The sequence below is a fragment of the Adiantum capillus-veneris genome, chromosome 3 (genome assembly GCF_014529385.1).
Source record: "Adiantum capillus-veneris isolate H3 chromosome 3, ASM1452938v2, whole genome shotgun sequence".
Taxonomy (NCBI): Eukaryota; Viridiplantae; Streptophyta; class Polypodiopsida; order Polypodiales; family Pteridaceae; genus Adiantum; species Adiantum capillus-veneris.
In genome coordinates, this window is record NC_140933.1 from 179,670,240 (window position 1) to 179,689,359 (window position 19,120).

The 19,120-nt window shown below is 44.9% G+C and overlaps 1 protein-coding gene across 1 annotated transcript; it reads right to left on the reverse strand.

Moving 5' to 3' along the window:
- Positions 1-226: 226 nt before the first annotated feature.
- LOC147462256 (uncharacterized) lies at positions 227-727 on the reverse strand. The gene has a single exon (XM_086503014.1). The coding sequence runs from the start codon at positions 725-727 to the stop codon at positions 227-229; it is 501 nt and encodes a 166-aa protein (XP_086359140.1).
- Positions 728-19,120: the final 18,393 nt, after the last annotated feature.

Sequence of the window (19,120 nt, forward strand, 5' to 3'; positions counted from 1 at the left end):
AAGCAACGATGCAACGCTGCGGATCTATCTCCCCAATCAAACGAACGCGACTCTTCGTGCCCACCCCACGTGTGGATCCGATGGATCGTCTTCAAGCTCAAATTCGAGAGCTCAAGGACGAGAATGTAGAGCCCAAGGCTGTATTCTGTGTACATAAGAGACCGCTAGTGGAAAGCATCTCTATAAAACTGAGTACAAAAAAAACCCTCGAGATGCTAGATATAGCCTATCTCGTAGGATCTTTAGGACAGAAAAAAACCAAAGGTGGATGTGGAAGAATCCACCAAAGGCAACTCCTCAAGCTGCAGTATGAGAGTGCGTAGGATGAGCCACTGTGGTGGGGAGTAATGCCACTGAATGTGACCCCTGACAAACCTGGAAAACATTTGGGAGTGAGCCCTTCGTTGATAAAAACAAGCCTGCCTTCCCCGGCTTCCTCCACCAGAATGTACACAATAAAAGACGGTGTAGCACTAAGAACGTCGGGACAACAAGCTTGCCACACGTTCCATAATGTAATGGCAACTAGCATGCAAAACACCTCATATCGGAACACAGAATCATCATCCTGCGCATCCCCACTGTGTATCATGCTCAAGGTAATTATGAGATACCCTAAGGCTATCAGCATAAAAATCTGATATGTGGCAGCACCCTCAAAAAACAAAATCTGATATGTGAGAGCACCCTCAAAAACCAATGTCTGCCACGACAATGCATCAACCATTAGACTACTCCCCACATAAGAAAGCCAAACTCCACCCCTGCTATAGAAACAAGTAGTGCCAGAGCTCTCCAAACAAGAAGTGATGTGATGGATCTGCAAAGGCAGTGGCTGGAAGTCTCTACAATCCAACCAGAATTGATGGGTCATGCGAAACAAGGTTTTGCCATACATTCAGGCAATCTGACTTACACCACAGATGAGATCTTGACTGTCACAAACTGCTGACGTGTCAAAGCCTTGAATAAGAGAGCCAACCTGCACATGCCGGCCGAGGGGCCTAAACCCTAAGAAGAACAAGTAACAGAAGAAGAAGTCCTACCAACTTATGGGGACCCCGTCCGACAGGGCCCCAATTGACATAAAGGATTAAAATAAAGTAGGACTCTCACACACATACAAAAGAGACTTGCGCAAATTGATGACGTGGTAGATTTTTGAAAATTGCACCATGCATGACCAGTCACTTAGATTAGATGCATATCCTCCAGTTGCACGCAGCATGATCATCAGCATTCCCATAAAAATTCATCAAGGGAATTTTCCAGTGTATTAAACCTATTTTCCGATTTTTCACATTTTTCACTTATTTATTGACTTTTGTTGGGAACTAGGTAGGCAATTTTGCTAAGACAATATATAAGCAAACCAAAGCTAGCACTTTCTGGCAGAAGAGGCAGCAGGAGCATTGCTCAACAGGCCACTTCTCAAGCAAGACCAACCCATTCAACCTGGCGTTTCCTAGCCCTAAAGGCCAGCGTTTTCAGCGTAAGGACCAGCCTGGCGTTTTGGAGGATCACCAATCAGCCAACGATTCTAGCCAAGTGCCCAGTTCATCTAGCGTTTGGGGATTTCAGCCCATCCTTGCCGGCATCACAGATTCAGCCCTACACTTGGCGTTTTTGAACAGCCTCAGCCAACATTTTTGGGACAATAACCTCAACATTTTTGATAGCCCTCATCAACGTTTTGCACCAGCACTTCAGCACCAGTAGCATAGCGTTTTTTCAGCAGTTTTCCAGCACCATACTACAGCGTTTTTGCACCTGCAAATTCAGCACTTGAAACCTAGCAAGAGCAGCGTTTCTGGACAGCAGCAGAGCAGCGATTTGTATGACAACAGTCCAGCGTTTTCAGCCATAAGAAAAACAGTGTTTGTTGCACACGAAGGCACAGTAGCAGATAGCGTCGTCCTCATCGGCGTCGTCATCATAGCAGCATTCAGTTTTCAGCCATAGTCTCTTCATCGTCGGCACCACCATCGGCCTTGACCTCGAACCATTTAGATTTGCATCAGCATCTTGCACCAAATTGTGCAATTAATAGTAGACCACTCTCGCCATCGAGTGTCACAAATTGCTAACGTGTCAAAGCCTAAAGAATGGGGCCAACTTACATATGCCGGCCGAGAGGCCTAAACCCTAGCAGAAGCAGAAGCAACAGATAGAAGAAAGCAGCACATTTCCGTCGGATTGCTGACGTGGCAGATGTACGGATTTCCAAAAATCACGCTGGCTGATGACTCGGCATACTATACAGATTTCCGCGTTTTGCGTTGGCTGATGACGTGGCAAGCTGTACGGATTTCCGTAAATTATGCTGGCAGCTTTTGGCATTGCTTTTTGGACCAGAAGCTTTTGAGTTTTAAAAGCTTTTTATTGTAACTGCTTTTCAGGCCAAGGGCCTTTAAATATGAGGTGAAGGCTCATTCTCTTGCATGCTTCTTGGAGAAGGTGCAGAGTCTGGAGTACCGGCTTGTACCGTATTGATGCAATATAAAGAAATACCGAAAGGGGCACCAAGGTTTGGGGCCAATACTCTCTGGGGTGGAATTCCGCCACTCCGTGTCGCGTGTCGTCTCTCTCTTTCAGTTCAGTTGCTAAAAGTCTCTCTGGGGTGGAATTCCGCCACTCCGTGTCGCATGTCGCCTCTCTCTTTCAGTTCAGCTACTATTGAAGTGCTAAAAGTCTGTTCAGTCTGTTCTTTTCTATTGGCACGTGGTGCCCGTCTTGTGACATCGAGAGTGGGGTCCTTGGAGGAGGGTTTGACAACGTCTTGGTGTCATATTCTCTTCTCTCTCCATCTCTCAGTCTCAGCACCTTCATTTACAGTGTTTATCCACTTTGTTTGTGATCACTTGCACTCTCTCATTAAAGCACGGAAGGCTCTCCCTTCCCTAAGAACAAGGAACCTTGAGCACAGTTCAGAGCACTATCTTAAGCAAAGTTCAAGATTCACTTCCGTTACACCTTACATTGTTATCAGAGCTTTGGCAGTGTTCTGTATCACTCAAGGAAAGAACCACAAGAATTTTTTTGCTTGTTGTGGTCGCACGAGCCCAAGTTCGCTTGGGCGTTTCGATTCCTAATCGTGTTTTTGAAGAGTGACATGAATCCCAAGAAAGAAGGGCTTGTCCAGCCTCCCCTTGTGCCTCTTTTCACTCATTGAGAGCGGACCGTGCACTTAGCGGCCGGCCAATCGATGTGACCTTGGTGTGAGTGCAAGGCCGCCAAGGGGTGCGCCCGTGGAAAAGAGCAAAACTCGGGTGAAGGGAAGATCCTTCTCTAGCACAAATTGCAAGCGAAAGAAGAACCTCAAGAACTCAAGAACCTCAAGACCCCAAGACCCTCAAGAACCCAAGACCCACAAGAACTTAAGAACCAAGAACACAGTGTATAGTCATTACCCGAAGCGGAATAGATACTTCGCATGGAGGTGGTCAGCATGGGAGTGGTGCAGAAGAGTTTTCCCCACCATGAGGTTTTCCCGACCCTCCCCCTTCCCCATCTACGCCACGGATATAACCAAATCCTATGGAGGCATTGGTCAAGTCGATGATGGAGATGATGGCAAAACAACAAGAAACGAATCGCGTTGTGATGGCACAACTAGAAAGAAAAGCAGAATGACAAGAAGCCTTGGAGCGTGAGCGTGATCAAGCGCGCTTGGCGGCTAAAGAAAGACAGGCAGAGCGTGCAGCCAAGCGTAAATGACACATGCAAGAGTTGGTACGACATGTTCTAGCCTCGAAGTCCGAGCCAACCAAAGATGTTGGCAGTTCATCAAGTGGCGCAAGCCGACATTCGGACTCCAACAACCCAGTCACAAAGAAGATCCAGTTCAGTAAGTATGATGGTAAGATAGATGCTACGGTTATTCATTCTTGGTTGCATCAATTTAATGCTTATTTTGTGACAACTAACAAGACAGGAAATAGCAAGGTTTTGACGACAGCTATGTGCCTTGCCGGTGATGCCATCAATTGGTACCACGCATGGCAAGAGGCACAGTTAGCCACGCACCTAGAGGAAGCCAACGATTTCACGCCCCTTTCCTTCAATTGGGCCGATTTCCAAGACAAGCTCAAGGCGCGGTTTATGCCACCTCAGTACCTCACACGATTGAAGGATGATTGGCACAGTCTCAAGCAAAATGGTATGCCAGTTATGTCTTTCTCTAATTGTGTTTTGCAGCTAGCCACCCAATTACGCAAGTCGGATGATGAGCGCAAAGAGACATTCCTTTATGGATTGGACGAGTATATCAAGTATGATGTCGAGGTGCTCGATCTAATCGATCTCAACAAGGCGGTAGCGATTACTCTCACACAGGAGATGAAGCACAACAAGAGAAAGCCTAAGGAAACTAAGACTTCGACAAGTATCTCTCAGACCTCGCAGTACCCTCAGAACAGTAAGAATGGTAAGAATGGTAAGAACGGTAACTCTTCTAACCAATCTTCCAATAGTCACTCAAAAAAAAACTCTTCTAATGAACCTAAGGGTAAGGCTAACATAATTGCTAAACCTAAGCTCACTCCATATGAAAAGGTAGCACAAGGAATTCTAGGAGGATACATCACGTCCGGAAGAGCAAAGCACTTATTCTAAGGAAGATCGTTGTTTTCATTGTCACATTAAGGGTCACATAAAAAGAACATGTCCTAATCTTAACTCTAATGAATCTAAAGAATCCACAGAACCCACTTTCTCTGTCAACGCAATAAATGAGAACACGAGTGTGCCCCAAGTTTCTCATGACCCTCCCATTAATGAGTCTCTCATTAAATGTTATGGTCATATGACGGGGCATCGCTCCCGGTATGGACTCTCTCATCACGAAGGAGTGCCTTGACATGTTGTTTACAATTCAACAAGCTGCTTTCTTTAGAAAATTTTTGGTCTCTCCTCTCTCAGGATGTGATATGATTTTGGGCATTCGATGGTTTCGTGAGCATAACCCTCTCATTGATTGGGCGAAAAATACGTTCACTTTCAATGCCAAAAGTGACTCTCCCATTGTCATTCGTGGAGAGCAAGTTGTTCATTCTTCATCTCTCATTTCTAATGTGCAGGCGAAGATTGAACGGATTCTGGACAAGGAGACTCTTTCAGTCTCTTCTTTGCAGGATTTTCATGATAATGATGAGCATGATGATTTGAATGACAATGACAAGCATGATGATCACGATGTGATTTCTCACAAGCATGATGATTTGTATGATCAAGACGTGATTGTTCACAAGGATGATAGTTTAGTTGATGCTTTTTCTAGCGAAGCTAATCTCGTTGCAGATTCGATCAATCACGAAGAATCGATCTTGGCTTTCGAGTCGAGGTCCACAGCACCTCCCCAAGCAGAATCCATTAAACAAGACGAACCGATCTTGGCTCTCGAGGCTAGGTCCAAAGAACCCCCACAAGAAGTACTATGTGTTCGCATGATTAGTCAGTACGCATTGTTCAAGTGTTTTATTCGTGGTCGTTTCCTGTATTTTAGTCAGCGTTTTTATGTGATCCCTTTTCCTAGGCATGGCATATTGTACGTTGAGCACGTTTCACTCATGAATGAGCACGGATGTATGCGGATTATTCATGAAAAGCTGAAAAGTATGCATTCAAGGAAGTCACATTCCATGTCTCTTCCTTGGCGCGACACAGTTGTAGAAAGAGCACAAGAAAGTATGAGCACCAAGCATGGGCATTTCCGTTGTGAATTGCCACAGTTGATTGATTTAGATCAGAAAGACAAGATTCGATCTCAATGTTTGCGTGTGTGTGGTAAACGGTTTGGCACTCTCTCTATTTGTTCATCTACATTACATGCACAGTCTTTGAGGCAGACGAGATCTTTCCCAGTCACTTTACATGAAATGGATATGTTCATGTTTTTGTGTTGGAAGTGGTTTCAGGAATGTTCAGCCTTGGAGATTCTTGAAGAAGGTGGACTTACGTCCATAAACAAAGTGGAAGCATTGAAGCAGTCTCCGATGACTTTGTGTCGCTTTCAGCATGGCCCAAAGAAGCAAGCATTGCAGACCTTTATGAAGCTCAAGTATCACGCGACCCACACATCAGAGTGGGCCGGCGAAGAGTCCTTTCCAGGATTCCATACCCTGTTGGCGATCTCCCTCGATGCTATAAAGTACGGTATCAGTACCTCACTTTGAAAAGGAGGGGATGGCATGTGACACGTCCAACCCTATGTGTCCGTGGACAAGCTACAGCATGACCAGGGTTCAGTTCAATCAGTCAAGTCTAGATTAGGAAGTGATCTAGCACTTTTATGAGTCTGTTCGTAGACCGTGCATGACCAGTCACTTAGATTAGATGCATATCCTCCGATTGCACAAAGCATGATTATCAGCATTCCCATTCACAATTCATCAAGGGAATTTTCCAGTGCATTAACCCTTTTTCCCCTATTTTTGACATTTTTCACTTATTTATCGAGTGACCTGTTGGGAACTAGGTAGGGCAATTTTGCTAAGATAATATATAAGCAAACCAAAGCTAGCACTTTCTGGCAGAAGAGGCAGCAGGAGCATTGCGCAACAGGCCACTTCTTAAGCAAGACAAACCCATTCAACCTGGCGTTTCCTAGCCCTAAAGGCCAGCGTTTTCCCCCTAAGGACCAGCCTGGCGTTTTGGAGGATCACCAATCTGCCAACGATTCTAGCAAAGTACCCAGTTCATCCAGCATTTGGGGATTTCAGCCCATCCTCGCCAGCATCACAGATTCAGCCCTACACTTGGGGTTTTTGAACAGCCTCAGCCAGCATTTTTGGGACAATAACCTCAGCGTTTTTGACAGCCCTGATTAGCGTTTTGCACCAGCACTTCAGCACCAGTAGCATAGCATTTTTTCAGCACCATACTACAGCGTTTTTGCACCTGCAAATTCAGCACTTGAAACCTAGCAAGAGCAGCGTTTCTGGACAGCAGCAGAGCAGCGATTTGTGTGACAACAGTCCAACGTTTTCTGTCACAAGACGGGCACCACGTGCCAATAGAAAAGAACATATTGAACAAACTTTTAGCACTTCAATAACAACTGAGCTGAAAGAGAGAGACGACACGCGACACGGAGTGGCAGAATTCCACCCCAGAGAGTATTGGCCCCAAACCTTGGCGCCCCTTTCCGTATTTCTTTATATTGCATCAACAGAGTACAAACCGGTACTCCAAACTCTACACCTTCTCCATGAATCATGCCAGAGAATGAGCCCTAACATCATATTTAAAGTTTACAGTAAAACGCTTTCAAACTCAAAAGCATCTGCTCCAAAAGCAAAGCCAAGAAGCTGCCAGTACAATTCATGGAAATCCGTACCGCCTACCACGTCATCAGCCAGCACAAAACGCGGAAATCCGTACAGCCTGCCACATCATCATGCCAACGCAATTTTTGAAAATTTGCCACGTCATCAGTTTTTTTGGGTGTGTGTGGATCCTGCTTTATTTTAATCTTTATGTCGCTTGGGGCCCCATCGAATGGGGTCCCCATAAGTTGGTAGGACTTCTTCTTCTATTACTTGTTCTTCTTAGGGTTTAGGCCCCTCGACCGGCATCTTGAAGTTGGCTCCCTTCTTCAGGGCAGACACGTCAACAGTTCGTTACATTTTCAGCCATAAGAAAAACAACGTTTGTTGCACACGAAGGCACTGTAGCAGAAAGCGTCGACGTCGTCGTCATAGCAGCATTTAGTTTCCAGCCATAGTCTCGTCATCGTCGGCACCACAGTCGGGCTCGACCTCGAACCATTTAGATTTGCATCAAAGTCTTGTACCAGAGTGTGCAATCAATAGTAGACCACTCTCGCCATCGAGAGTGGGGCCCTTGGAGGAGGGTTTGACAACTTGCTGGTGTCGTATTCTCTTCTCTCTCTATCTCTCAGTCTCAGCACCTTCATTCACAGTTTCCACTTTGTTTGTGATCACTTGCACTCTCTCATTAAAGCACGAAAGGCTCTCCATTCCCTAAGCACAAGGAACCTTGAGCACACTTCGGAGCACTCATCTTGAGCAAAGTTCAACATTCACTTCCGTTGCACCTTACACTTTACGGATTTCCACATTTTGCGCTAGCTGATGACATGGCAGTTGTACGGATTTCCGTGATTTACGCAAACAGTTTTTTTGGCATTGCTTTTGGACTAAGAGCTTTTGAGTTTGCTTTTCATAGGCCAAGGGCCTTTAAATATGTGGTAAGGGCTCATTCTCTGGCATGCTTCTTGGAGAAGGTGCAGAGTCTGGAGTACCGGCTTGTACTGAGTTGATGCAATATAAAGAAATACCGAAAGGGGCGCCAAGGTTAAAGGCCAATACTCTCTGAGGTGGAACTCCGCCACTCCGTGTCGCGTGTGGTCTCTCTCTTTCAGTTCAGTAGTTATTTGAAGTGCTTAAAGTTGTTCAGTCTGTTCTTTTCTATTGGCACGTGGTGCCCATCTTGTGAAGTGGTATCAGAGCATCAGGCGTGTGCTTTTCTGAAAGCATACCGGTCCTATCAAAGAGCAAACAGAGCAAGATCGCACTTCCAAAGTTCATTGGAAATTTTGGCTACTCCCGCCCTTACTTCATTGCGCATCGGGCGCGCTCCCGTCTTCACCGCTCATGTCTTACAGGGCATAAGCCATAAAGATCACTTGCAAGAGAAGGATCCAAGGTTTGTTTTGAGTTGTTGTTTTTCTCAGAGAGAGTACCATGCAAATGTTGATAGCTACCAAGCAGCATACTCCAAGTACTTGGCAAGCTTTTAAGAAAATTTTTGCCCCAAGTTATATGGTTTCTGACATCTTCCTTAGTAGTGCAACTTCTAGCAAAGTGGGGAATCTCGAAATCCTTGCCATGGAAACCCTAGCAGATTATAACTTGAAGTTTCTCGACATCTCCCAGTAGATGTCTCTTCACGAGCAGATGACCTTGGAGGTCCAGTGCGATTGCCATCTTGGGACTACCATCGCCGCCAAAGAAACATTGTTTCTCCAAGAGCTGATGGACCATACTGTGTTCGGCCACAACCCTATGGAATGAACCTAACCCTAATTTTTTGATGCAGGTTTCGGGATGGAAAGTCGGTCTACTTTTCGAGCTCGACTGATGTCGAGATTGCTTTTTAAGTTTGAAATCTGTTTGAGAACTTGTTTGGTGATTCTATTTGGAATTTGTTTGAAATGGATGGTATCTGTTTTGAACCTGTCTTGGTGCCGATTTGAATTGTTTGACTCTGGTTTTAATATTGGTTTCAATGATTGGCGATTTTACTCTCGGCTGGAGAAGTGAGAAATACTGTTTTGGTATTGTTTGAACCTCGGAACAACGCAGGCCGATGCCTGGGGAGCGTTCCGTTGTATGCTAGAAAACCTCCGAACGACGCCGGCCGATGCCTAGGGAGCGTTTGGTTGTATGCTTGAACCTCCAAGCGATGCAGACAGCGGCCTGGGGAGCGTTTGGTTGTACAGTCCTCTGAGCTCATGGCCCGGACCTTTTTAGGTTATTTGCGGGGGCAGTGACGAGGTAGTCGTTGAGTAGCTTCATACTGCAGACCGTTTGTCTCGAGGGAGTGCTCAACGGCGCTGTTTGTTGTGTCTTGTAACATGCATATGTAAGCATTTGTGTTGCATTGTGATGTGTCAACTATTGAATATTTCTAATTGGATGAGATTGCCTGGGTATGTAATTTTAGTGCATCAAGACACACGTGCAAGATCAGTACGGTATGGGTGTGATGGTTAATTTTACTACGCAAGAGTTCCGATCTGGGCAAAAGGAGAAGTTAACTCCTTGATCAAAAGGGTCGAGAGGAGAAGCTAACTCCTTAACAAAAAGAGAAAACTGATTGTCCCTCGGAATGACACTCGGAAATTTTTTTGAGCTAACTTGAATTGTCTTGCATATATGCTGTAATCGAGGACGATTACTCTCTTTCAAGGAGATGTCACAAACTGCTGACGTGTCAAAGCCTTGAAGAAGGGAGCCAACCTGCAGATGCCGGTCGATGGGCCTAAACCCTAACAAGAACAAGTAACAGAAGAAGAAGTCCTACCAACTTATGGGGACCCAGTCCGATGCGGCCCAAAGTGACATAAAGGATTAATATAAAGCAGGACTCTCACACACACACAAAAGAGACTTGCACAAACAGATGACGTGGTAGATTTCCAAACATTGCGTTGGCATGATGATGTGGCAGGCTATACAGATTTTCGCGTTTCGCGCTAGCTGATGACGTGGCAGTTGTACGGATTTCGCTGGCAGTTTTCTTGGCATTGCTTTTGGACCAGAGCTTTTGAGTTTGAAGGCTTTTCATGTAAACTGCTTTTCATATGCCAAGGGCCTTTAAATATGTGCTAAGGGCTCATTCTCTGGCATGCTTCCTAGAGAAGGTGCAGAGTCTGGAGTACCGGCTTGTACTGAGTTGATGCAATATAAAGAAATACCGAAAGGGACGCCAAGGTTTGGGGCCAATACTCTCTAGGGTGGAATTCCGCCACTCCATGTTGCGTAAGGTCTCTCTCTTTCAGTTCAGTTGTTATTTGAAGTGCTTAAAGTTGTTAAGTCTATTCTTTTCTATTGGCACGTGGTGCCCGTCTTGTGACATTGACTCAGAGAACACAACATACTTCTAATAATGAAAGTAGAAAGAGAAAGAGTTCCCAAGAAAAGAAAGACAAAGATTCACGGCCTTGGCTCACTCTCTGAGAGAGGGCCAACTACATCAAAGAGGGAAGTGTTTCGGATGCAGGGAACATGGGCACATCTCCGCGAAGCACCCTAAAAAAGGCACAACAAGGACAGAATGAAGACAGGCCAGAGAGTTCGAGAGCAGCTGAGGAACGTGGAAGAAAAGGCAAGATGAAAGCGTGACTGGTTCCAGATTGCATGGGTACTGACCTAAGCACGATTGATGAAAGTACAGAACTTTGCCGAGCTTGGGGCAAAGTAAGAGACCAAGAAGCCATAATTTTCTTTGATGGAGGAGCCAAGGCCAACTGCATTTCACCTTAATTGGTGGCACGGCTTGAGATTACACCCGATCAGATGGGACCACAAGCAGAGACAGTTCTAGCGGCACCCATTCGGGACATAGCCATTACACCTGTCATTCGCAGCATTGTTAGGGGTATTTGGGGTACAAGAACTTCTACATAATGCCCTTGGAAGGTTGTGATGTCCTCCTTGGAGTCCCTTGATACCATAAGAACAACGCCGTGGTCGATTATCGGGCAAAGAAAGCGATATTGACAAATGAAAAGGGCCGAAAAATTGTACTTGATGTGAAATTGAAGGCGAGTTTGTCCCTATTGTACCGGCTTCGACCGTTTCGAAATTAATGAAATCCACTCTGTTTGTAGATCAGAATCGCTCCGAGACATGTCTATAAGATAGCCTTTCGGACAAGTTTCGGTTTATATGAATTTTTGGTGATACCTTTTCAACTTACCAATGCTCCAGTGACTTTCAACCGAATGATGGATAGGATTTTCCGAGAGCATCAATCTTTTGTGAGCACTTTCATTGATGATATTATAGTTTTCTCTAACGATGAAGCACAACATCAACAAACACTCAATTTTTCTTGCCAGAAATACACTTTCTAGGACACATCGTCTCAATAGCTGGAGTACAGATGGACCGGCGGTTCATTCGGAAGTTTACAAAGGTAGCTTCCCCTTTGCACATATTGACTTAGAAAGGAGTCCCTTTCTCGTGGGGACAATGTTGACTTTGCCAAACTTACAAAGCCATTCAAAGTATATTGTGATGCTTGTGGTCATAGTCTGGGAGCAAGAGCCACGTGATTGCCTATGAAAGCCGATTGTTTTCAACGCCAGAATTGACAACACAAATTTATGAGAAAGAGCTATTGGCAGTGATCCATGCTCTTACTCAATGGCGACATTACCTATTCGAAGCGATTTCACGGTCTTTACTGATCATCAGAGTTTACGCTACTTGTCAGAAAAGCAAATGTGGTGAGCTAACATCTTGTCACAGTTTCACTTCCAGATTGTCCATGCTCAGGGACAGAAAAACTTGGGGGCATATGCATTATCTTGGAAGCCCCTAGTATTGGCTATTTCCGCAATTCATCATAGCAGCTTTGAGCACATGGTTGATCAGTACGCCACAGATCGGGGTTTTTCCAATGTATTCACTCGAATTCAGCATCGGGAGGTAGTAGCAGGATATTCCATAAGTGATGGCTACTTGATGAAGAAAACGATCTTGTGCGTCACACAACCGTTGAGGAAAAAGATTCTGACTAAGTGCCATTGTCCACCTTTACGGGTCACCGCGGCATCGACACCACCTTGAAAGGTGTGGCGCGTTACTTCTTTTGGCCAAGATTCAAGAAAGATGTGCACGACTTTATTTGCAGTTGTTTAGTATGCCAGGAAGTCAACTTTGATAGGCATAAGACACAGGGATTACTACAGCCTTTACCCATTCCCACCGCCCCTGGGAAAGTATTGCAATGGATTTTATTTTTGATCTCCCAAAGACACAGAGTGGGCATGATGCCATTTGGACTGTCATTGACAGATTTAGCAAGCAAGCTCACTTCATTCCAGTGAAGAAAACAGCCAAGCCGGATCATTTAGCGAGACTGTTCATTGCACAGATTTTCACACTACATAGCATGCCTGAGACAATAGTCTCCGACAGAGATCCTCGATTCACGAGTTTGTTTTGGAGGGCTATTTGGGAGAACATTCGCACACGGTTGCAGTTCTCGTCATGATTCCACCCGCAGATAGATCGGCAATCTGAGATTGCAAATTCAGTTGTTCTCAATTTATTAAAGTCTTACATCTCTTATTAGAAGATTCGATGGGAAATTGTTTTGCCTTTTGTGGAATTTGCCTACAATAACACGGTTCACTCTTCGACGGGGAAGGCGCCATTTGTGATAATGGAAGGTGCTCCGAAGATTCCACCCTTCCTTCACACTAAAGACAAGACTTTTGAAGCCAACCATTACACAAGGGACTTGGACACTCCTTTTGCCAAGGTCCAGGAGGCTTTAGCGAAATCTGAAGAACAACATAAGAAGGCAGCAGATCAACATCGACAAGATTTGAAATTAAAGTAAGACGATTGGGTGCTCTTATGTTTTGAGGAGGCACGCCTAAGAAAAGGAAAGGGAAAGGAGCGGCTTTTTCCAAACCTTAGCATGAGGTATTATGGCCCTTTCCAAATAAAAGAAAAGATAAATGATGTCTCCTCTTGACTCAAGCTGCCCGATACTTGGAAGATTCACAATGCATTTCATATGAGTCTATTGAAGCCTTTTTAAGGTGATGTGTCAGTTGATGGAGCGCCTGATGAGTAACCCGAAGTGGAGGAAAGCGAGGAGATACTCCTTCCAAAACAGATTTTGGCACACAAAGAAAGAAAGATGAAAGGTAAAGTGATTTGGCATTTCTTGGTTAATTTAAGGACTATCCTGCATTGGATGCGAAGTGGATGGAGGAGGAGGACCTAGCAGATACTCCTTAGATTTTGGAACTTTACCTTGAAGCATTCGGTTCAGCATAGTCTACTCCGATAGAACTCCGAAATCAACAAGGGTGATTCTAGTGTAGCGGGTTTGCACAAGCGGGGAGTTACTCCCCTCCTTTATCAACAGATTACCCCGATTTTTTGATAAGGTCACTGACGTCCCCTTTGGGTTTCACGGATACTAATGGGCTGACCAGTATTCTGTTGTATGGCTTTATGCCACGGAATTCCCGAAATTGAATATGATTGCTTTGTACTCTCTCATTTGAGTTGTTTGAGTGCATGAACTGAAAGACGAAATGACTACAACATTTTTGGTCTCATAAATCTCTATAGACATGATTGCAATAAGAATTAGTTAATCGCGGATCGGTGAGGTCCGGAATGGATTTAGATGTCGAGTGATGTCGAGTGATGTGATTGTCGATTTGTACAAGTGCTAGATGTGTCGTGTCCAGTGCGTCGGTACTAACAGTCAGTGTCTACTAAGACACTTTATGGCCTCTGTCTGTTTTGCAAGCGTAATCGAGGGCAATTACAATTCTTTCAAGAGGGGGGTATGTCACAAACTGATGACGTGGCAGTGCCGGGACACACTCTCAATTGATGACATGGCTGATGGTACGGATCTCCACCAATCCATGTGACTGGCTGTTGTACGGAATCCCGTGATTCGCGTTAACTGGCTGACGTGGCAGTAAAGAATCCTCCGATTCGCGTTGACTGGATGTTGACGTGGCAATGCATACGGATTTTTGCTTTTCATGCTCGCAGGCAGTACGGATTTCCACAGCTTATGCTGACTACTTTTTGTTGGCAGATTTTAGCCAATGAGGTTTTTGGGCCATATTGCTTTTGATATCAATGCTTTTGGGGCTCTGCTTTTAGCAACCCTTGTAAATCTTTATAAGTAACCTAAGGGGCTCACTCTGCAGAGCATCTAGGCGCAGGGTCTGAGAGCGAGCACCCGCGGGTCGGTTGTACTTCGCTCAAAGATTAATATAAAAGAAACACCGAAAGGGGCGCCAATCTCTGGCGACAGTACCTCTTGGCACGGAACTATGCCGGGCTGTGCCGCCTTTCTTTTGATTTGTGAAGTGTTTTGAAGTGAATCTCTGATGTGTCGCGGTAGAATCTTGACTTAAGGTGACCAAGTTTGTTGCAAGACTCCTCTAATCTAGCATCCAAAAAACCCATCCAAAGTAGGGATCCCTCAAGAAAACTCCAGTCTGGACTCTGCTCTGTCATGAATTTCTCAGAATTGAGAAGGAGAATCCCCAACGGCATATGGCATGACGCAGCCCACTCTACTGCCAGATGAAACCAAAACAAATTCTTCAGAATACACCAACATTTAAAGAAGAGAGAGCTATGCGTAAAGTCCTACAGAAAAGGACGCAATTGAACACTATTCACTTCGGCCAATCTGTTATAAATTGAAGAGAGTAGTGTGATGGGCCGCCTATTATGTCCCGCTCACAGGAGAGGGGATCTAACCTAGACGCCGTCGGGATGGGCTGCTAGTGTCCGAGTGAACGTAGTGTGAAACCGGCCAATGTGGCCGGCCATTATTATAAAAGGGAGGCCAAGGCCTCATTTGTAGTTATCGACCCCCCATTGGCAGAGTGCCAGTGGTTAGCTTGCGAGGCTAGGAGTACGAGAGGTCACCTCGAGGAGGTAAGGCGGGTTGGTTTTCCGAAGCGTGTCTGTAGGCGGCCTGTGTAGCCCACTCCTTGGGTTCGTTTCATGGTATCAGAGCCGACTTGGCTGGTTAGAGTTGAATAATCACTATTTCATGCAAGTTTTGATGAAATAACCGTTTAATTGATAATTTTCTTCTCATGAGCATGTTTGCAGGTGAAATTTAATGTGCTTCTCGCTGATTTTGTATAAAATTCAGCAATTTAGCAGTTGGAAGTGCTGAAAATCAATGAATTTTTATTGCTTTTGCTGATTTTTGATGAGAATCAATGACTTATTCATTGATTTGCTGACTAAATTCAGCGAACAGAAGCTTTAATCTTTCTCTGTGCTCCTCTTCTGTGCGAAGTACAAAGACAGAGAGAGAGAGAGAGAGAGAGAGAGAGAGAGAGAGAGAGAGAGAGAGAGAGAGAGAGAGAGAGAGAGAGACCTCTCTGAGCGGCCTGGTCACTTGGGTTTTTTTTTAAAGTATGGTTTGAAACCTGTAGTTTATTAAGACTCACTAACAAAGACTAGAAAGTTTGCAAAGAATTCAGTTTTTGGCTCTGTTGCTTCTCTCCCACCGCTCCTCTCTCTCACCCGCTCGCACTCCCGCGCTCCCGCCATCACTTGCTTGACTTTGGACGATTACGCCAATGCATAGCGCTCTTCGAAGTTCAACTTTTCGCGATCAAAAAGTGTAGAAAAGGCCCAGTTTCGCTTGAAATTTTCAGTTTTTCACACATTTCGCCATGGATTCCTCCAACTCGGATGCGCAGCGTGACGACGCGCCAGGTAACATTCAAATTCCGTTTACGCATGCTCTATACACATGGATTACAAGTACTTTCTAGAACTTCGACCAGCGTGTTTCCGTTCAGAAAACGCAAACATTAAAACGAAAATTCGCTTGGCCTCTCTCAAAGGGGCCGTGCAAGGGCTTGATTCTCGGCTTACTACTCTGGAAAATACGGTTCAATCGATGACTGTGCGTATTTCTGAGGACGGAACCCATCTCCAACAACTGCAGACGCAGGTTGCTGCTTTTGGGCGTTCACAAGGTGGTCCAACTGCCACGATTCCGTACAAAACCACTAATTTCTCGGGAGAAGAAGCGTTCACCTTCTACAAGGTGGATTCCGGGCACGCTGTGCGCTGGGATTACCATCGGGCCTTAATCAAGGACAAAGCCCCAACTGATGTCGAGGATGCAGTGGCAAAGGCCAGGACGTTCCATTTGATAAATGGAGCGATCTATGAGAAGAAAAGAACTTCAGACCATCAATCCGGTGAGGGCGCTTCAAGGAGCGAACCCCAATTCTAGCAAAAGTCCAAATCATCGCCGAGATCTTCTCAGGAGAAGAAGAAAGCCAAAAATGCTTCAATTGCTGATTCAGTGAAGAAGGGGGCTTACTTCGGATGTGGCCAAACATGTCACCAAATCAAGGATTGCCCCAACAACAAGACAAAGAAACCGCAAGGTTGTCCTTCGGTTCAAATTCACGAGATCTCACGTAACTCTGATGTCATTCAAGTTAAAATCCATCATTTAGCGCACAGTTCATGCACTAATTGTACTTTTAGCACCAAAGTGTTTGATAAGCACGATCTTCTCCGTTTCCCTGGGAAGATCAATGGTCACGACGTGACCGTACTCGTTTAGCTCAGACAATTTTGTGGATGTAAAATTGGTGCAGAAACCGAGACTGCGGACGCGAAACAGTGACCATGAGTATCGCGTGATGATGCTCGTGGCAAGAATATGGATGTATGGAATTAGATGGTTCCAAATTTGTCGCTCGAGCTAGCTGACTACTAAAAGAACCTAGATTTCCACATCATGCGCCTAGATAGAGCAGATGTTATTTTACAAATTCCATGATTTTATGATAAACAAAACTCATTGTATATAGACTATGTACATCACTCTCTTGTTTTTGTTAAGCAGGACATGCCTCATGTATATGTGTCGCTTTGTAATCACATTTCTGTAAATAATGGTTTTGCAATACCAGTTGTTATTGTTTTGAAAATGTATAAAGATACAAAGTCTTTTGATGTTGAATTTTATCAATGTGTACCATCTGCTTGGTTTAATTCATTAGTGCTTGGTACTTCTGTCACTGAATTTCGTAAAAATGTTTCATGTTGTTGTGTTGAACTTACGGATTCCAATGAATCCAACCTTATCCGAGAAATCATGACTAATTTCAAGGATGTTTCCTCCGATGATCTACCTCCTGGCTTGCCGCCTTCGAGAGGACTCATGGCATTGAGTTGGTGGCCGGTAGTCAACCCTTCTCAAAGCAACCCTATCAGTTTAGTAAAACCGAGGAGGACAAGATTCAGCGGCAGCTGAAAGATTATCTCGATAGAGGGGAGCGACAATGTTACTTTCTCCGAAGAAGGATAACACTATGCGTTTTTGCGTAGATTACAAGGGGTTGAATAAGCTTACTGTCAAAAACAAGTATCCGCTCCCGCGTATGGGCAATCTGATAGATCGACTCCATGAGGCGTTGTATTTTACGAAGATAGACCTGCGCTCAGGCTATCACCAAATACGGATCAAACTGGAAGATGTTCCCAAAACGGGTTTCCATACGCGTTATGGTCAGTATGAGTTTTTCTTCTTGCCTTTTGGTTTGACCAATGCTCCAACCACGTTTCAGCAGATGATGAATAATCTGCTGAGACCATTTTTAGGCAGCTTCGTTGTTGTATTTCTCAATGACATCTTGATCTACAGTCAAAGTTTATCTGAGCACTTAGCGTATATACGCAATGTTCTCAAGGTACTGAGAACTGAGAATCTTTATGCTAAGGCTTCTAACTGTGAATTCTTTAAGAAACAGCTTCTGTACTTGGGTCACATCATTACTCACGATGTAATTCGTGTTGACCCTGAAAAGTTGGATAAAGTGCGAAATTGGCCCATTCTGAAGAATGTGCGCCAAGTGAAGTCCTCTTTAAGCTTTACAAGATTCTTTCGCAAATTTATCAAGGATTACTCTAGAGTTGTTTTGCTCCGCTTACGCAACTTTTAAAAGGAGGGGTGAAAGGGCCGAAGACTTCAAGTCCTCACCGTAAAGGTAACCCCCCTGTTGTCTGGAATGAGCGTCATCGACGAGAGCTTTCGGACACTAAAGCACTTGGTGACTATTGCGCCAATATTGCACATTGTGGATCCTAGCAAACCGTTTGTGGTTGAAATGGATGCTAGTGATTATGCCATTGGTGCGGCGTTATACCAGGATGGACGTCCTGTTGCGTTTGAAAGTAAGAAACTTTCTGACGCTAGGATGCGTTATCCAACGTATGAGAAGGAGCTTTACGCCGTAGTCCACGCCTTGAGGACATGGCGACACTACTTGTATGGCTCTACGTTTGCTGCATGGACAGACCATCACTCTTTGCGCTATGTCAGGGTGATCTCAGAGGTCAGAAGGCTAGATGGGTTGAGCTTATGCAAGAGTTTGACTTTGAGATCTGTTATATAAAAGGATTCAGCAATCGAGTTGCTGACGCACTCAACAGGATTCCTGAAGTTAATGCCTTGTCTATGGCTGAAATCTCGACGGATTTCTATCTCTCTCTCCGACGGCTATGTCGTTCAGATAGCAATTTTGGCAATATATGGAACGAGATCGAAGCGGGGCATGTACAGGCTTGGGTGGTCCGGAGACCCAAGTGAGTCTTGTCGGAGAGACGAGACAACGACAATATTCCATTAGAGGTGGACTATTGTTCAAAAATGGAAAAGTCTACGTGCCGGAAATCGATGAGGTTCGACAAAGGATTTTGTTTGAATGCCACGATGTTCCTAGCGCTGGGCACCCAGGCATCCAGAGAACTTTGGCTTTGGTTAAGCAATATTTCTATTGGCCAAGGATGCGCTCTTACATAGAGAGCTATGTGAAGAGATGCGCTCA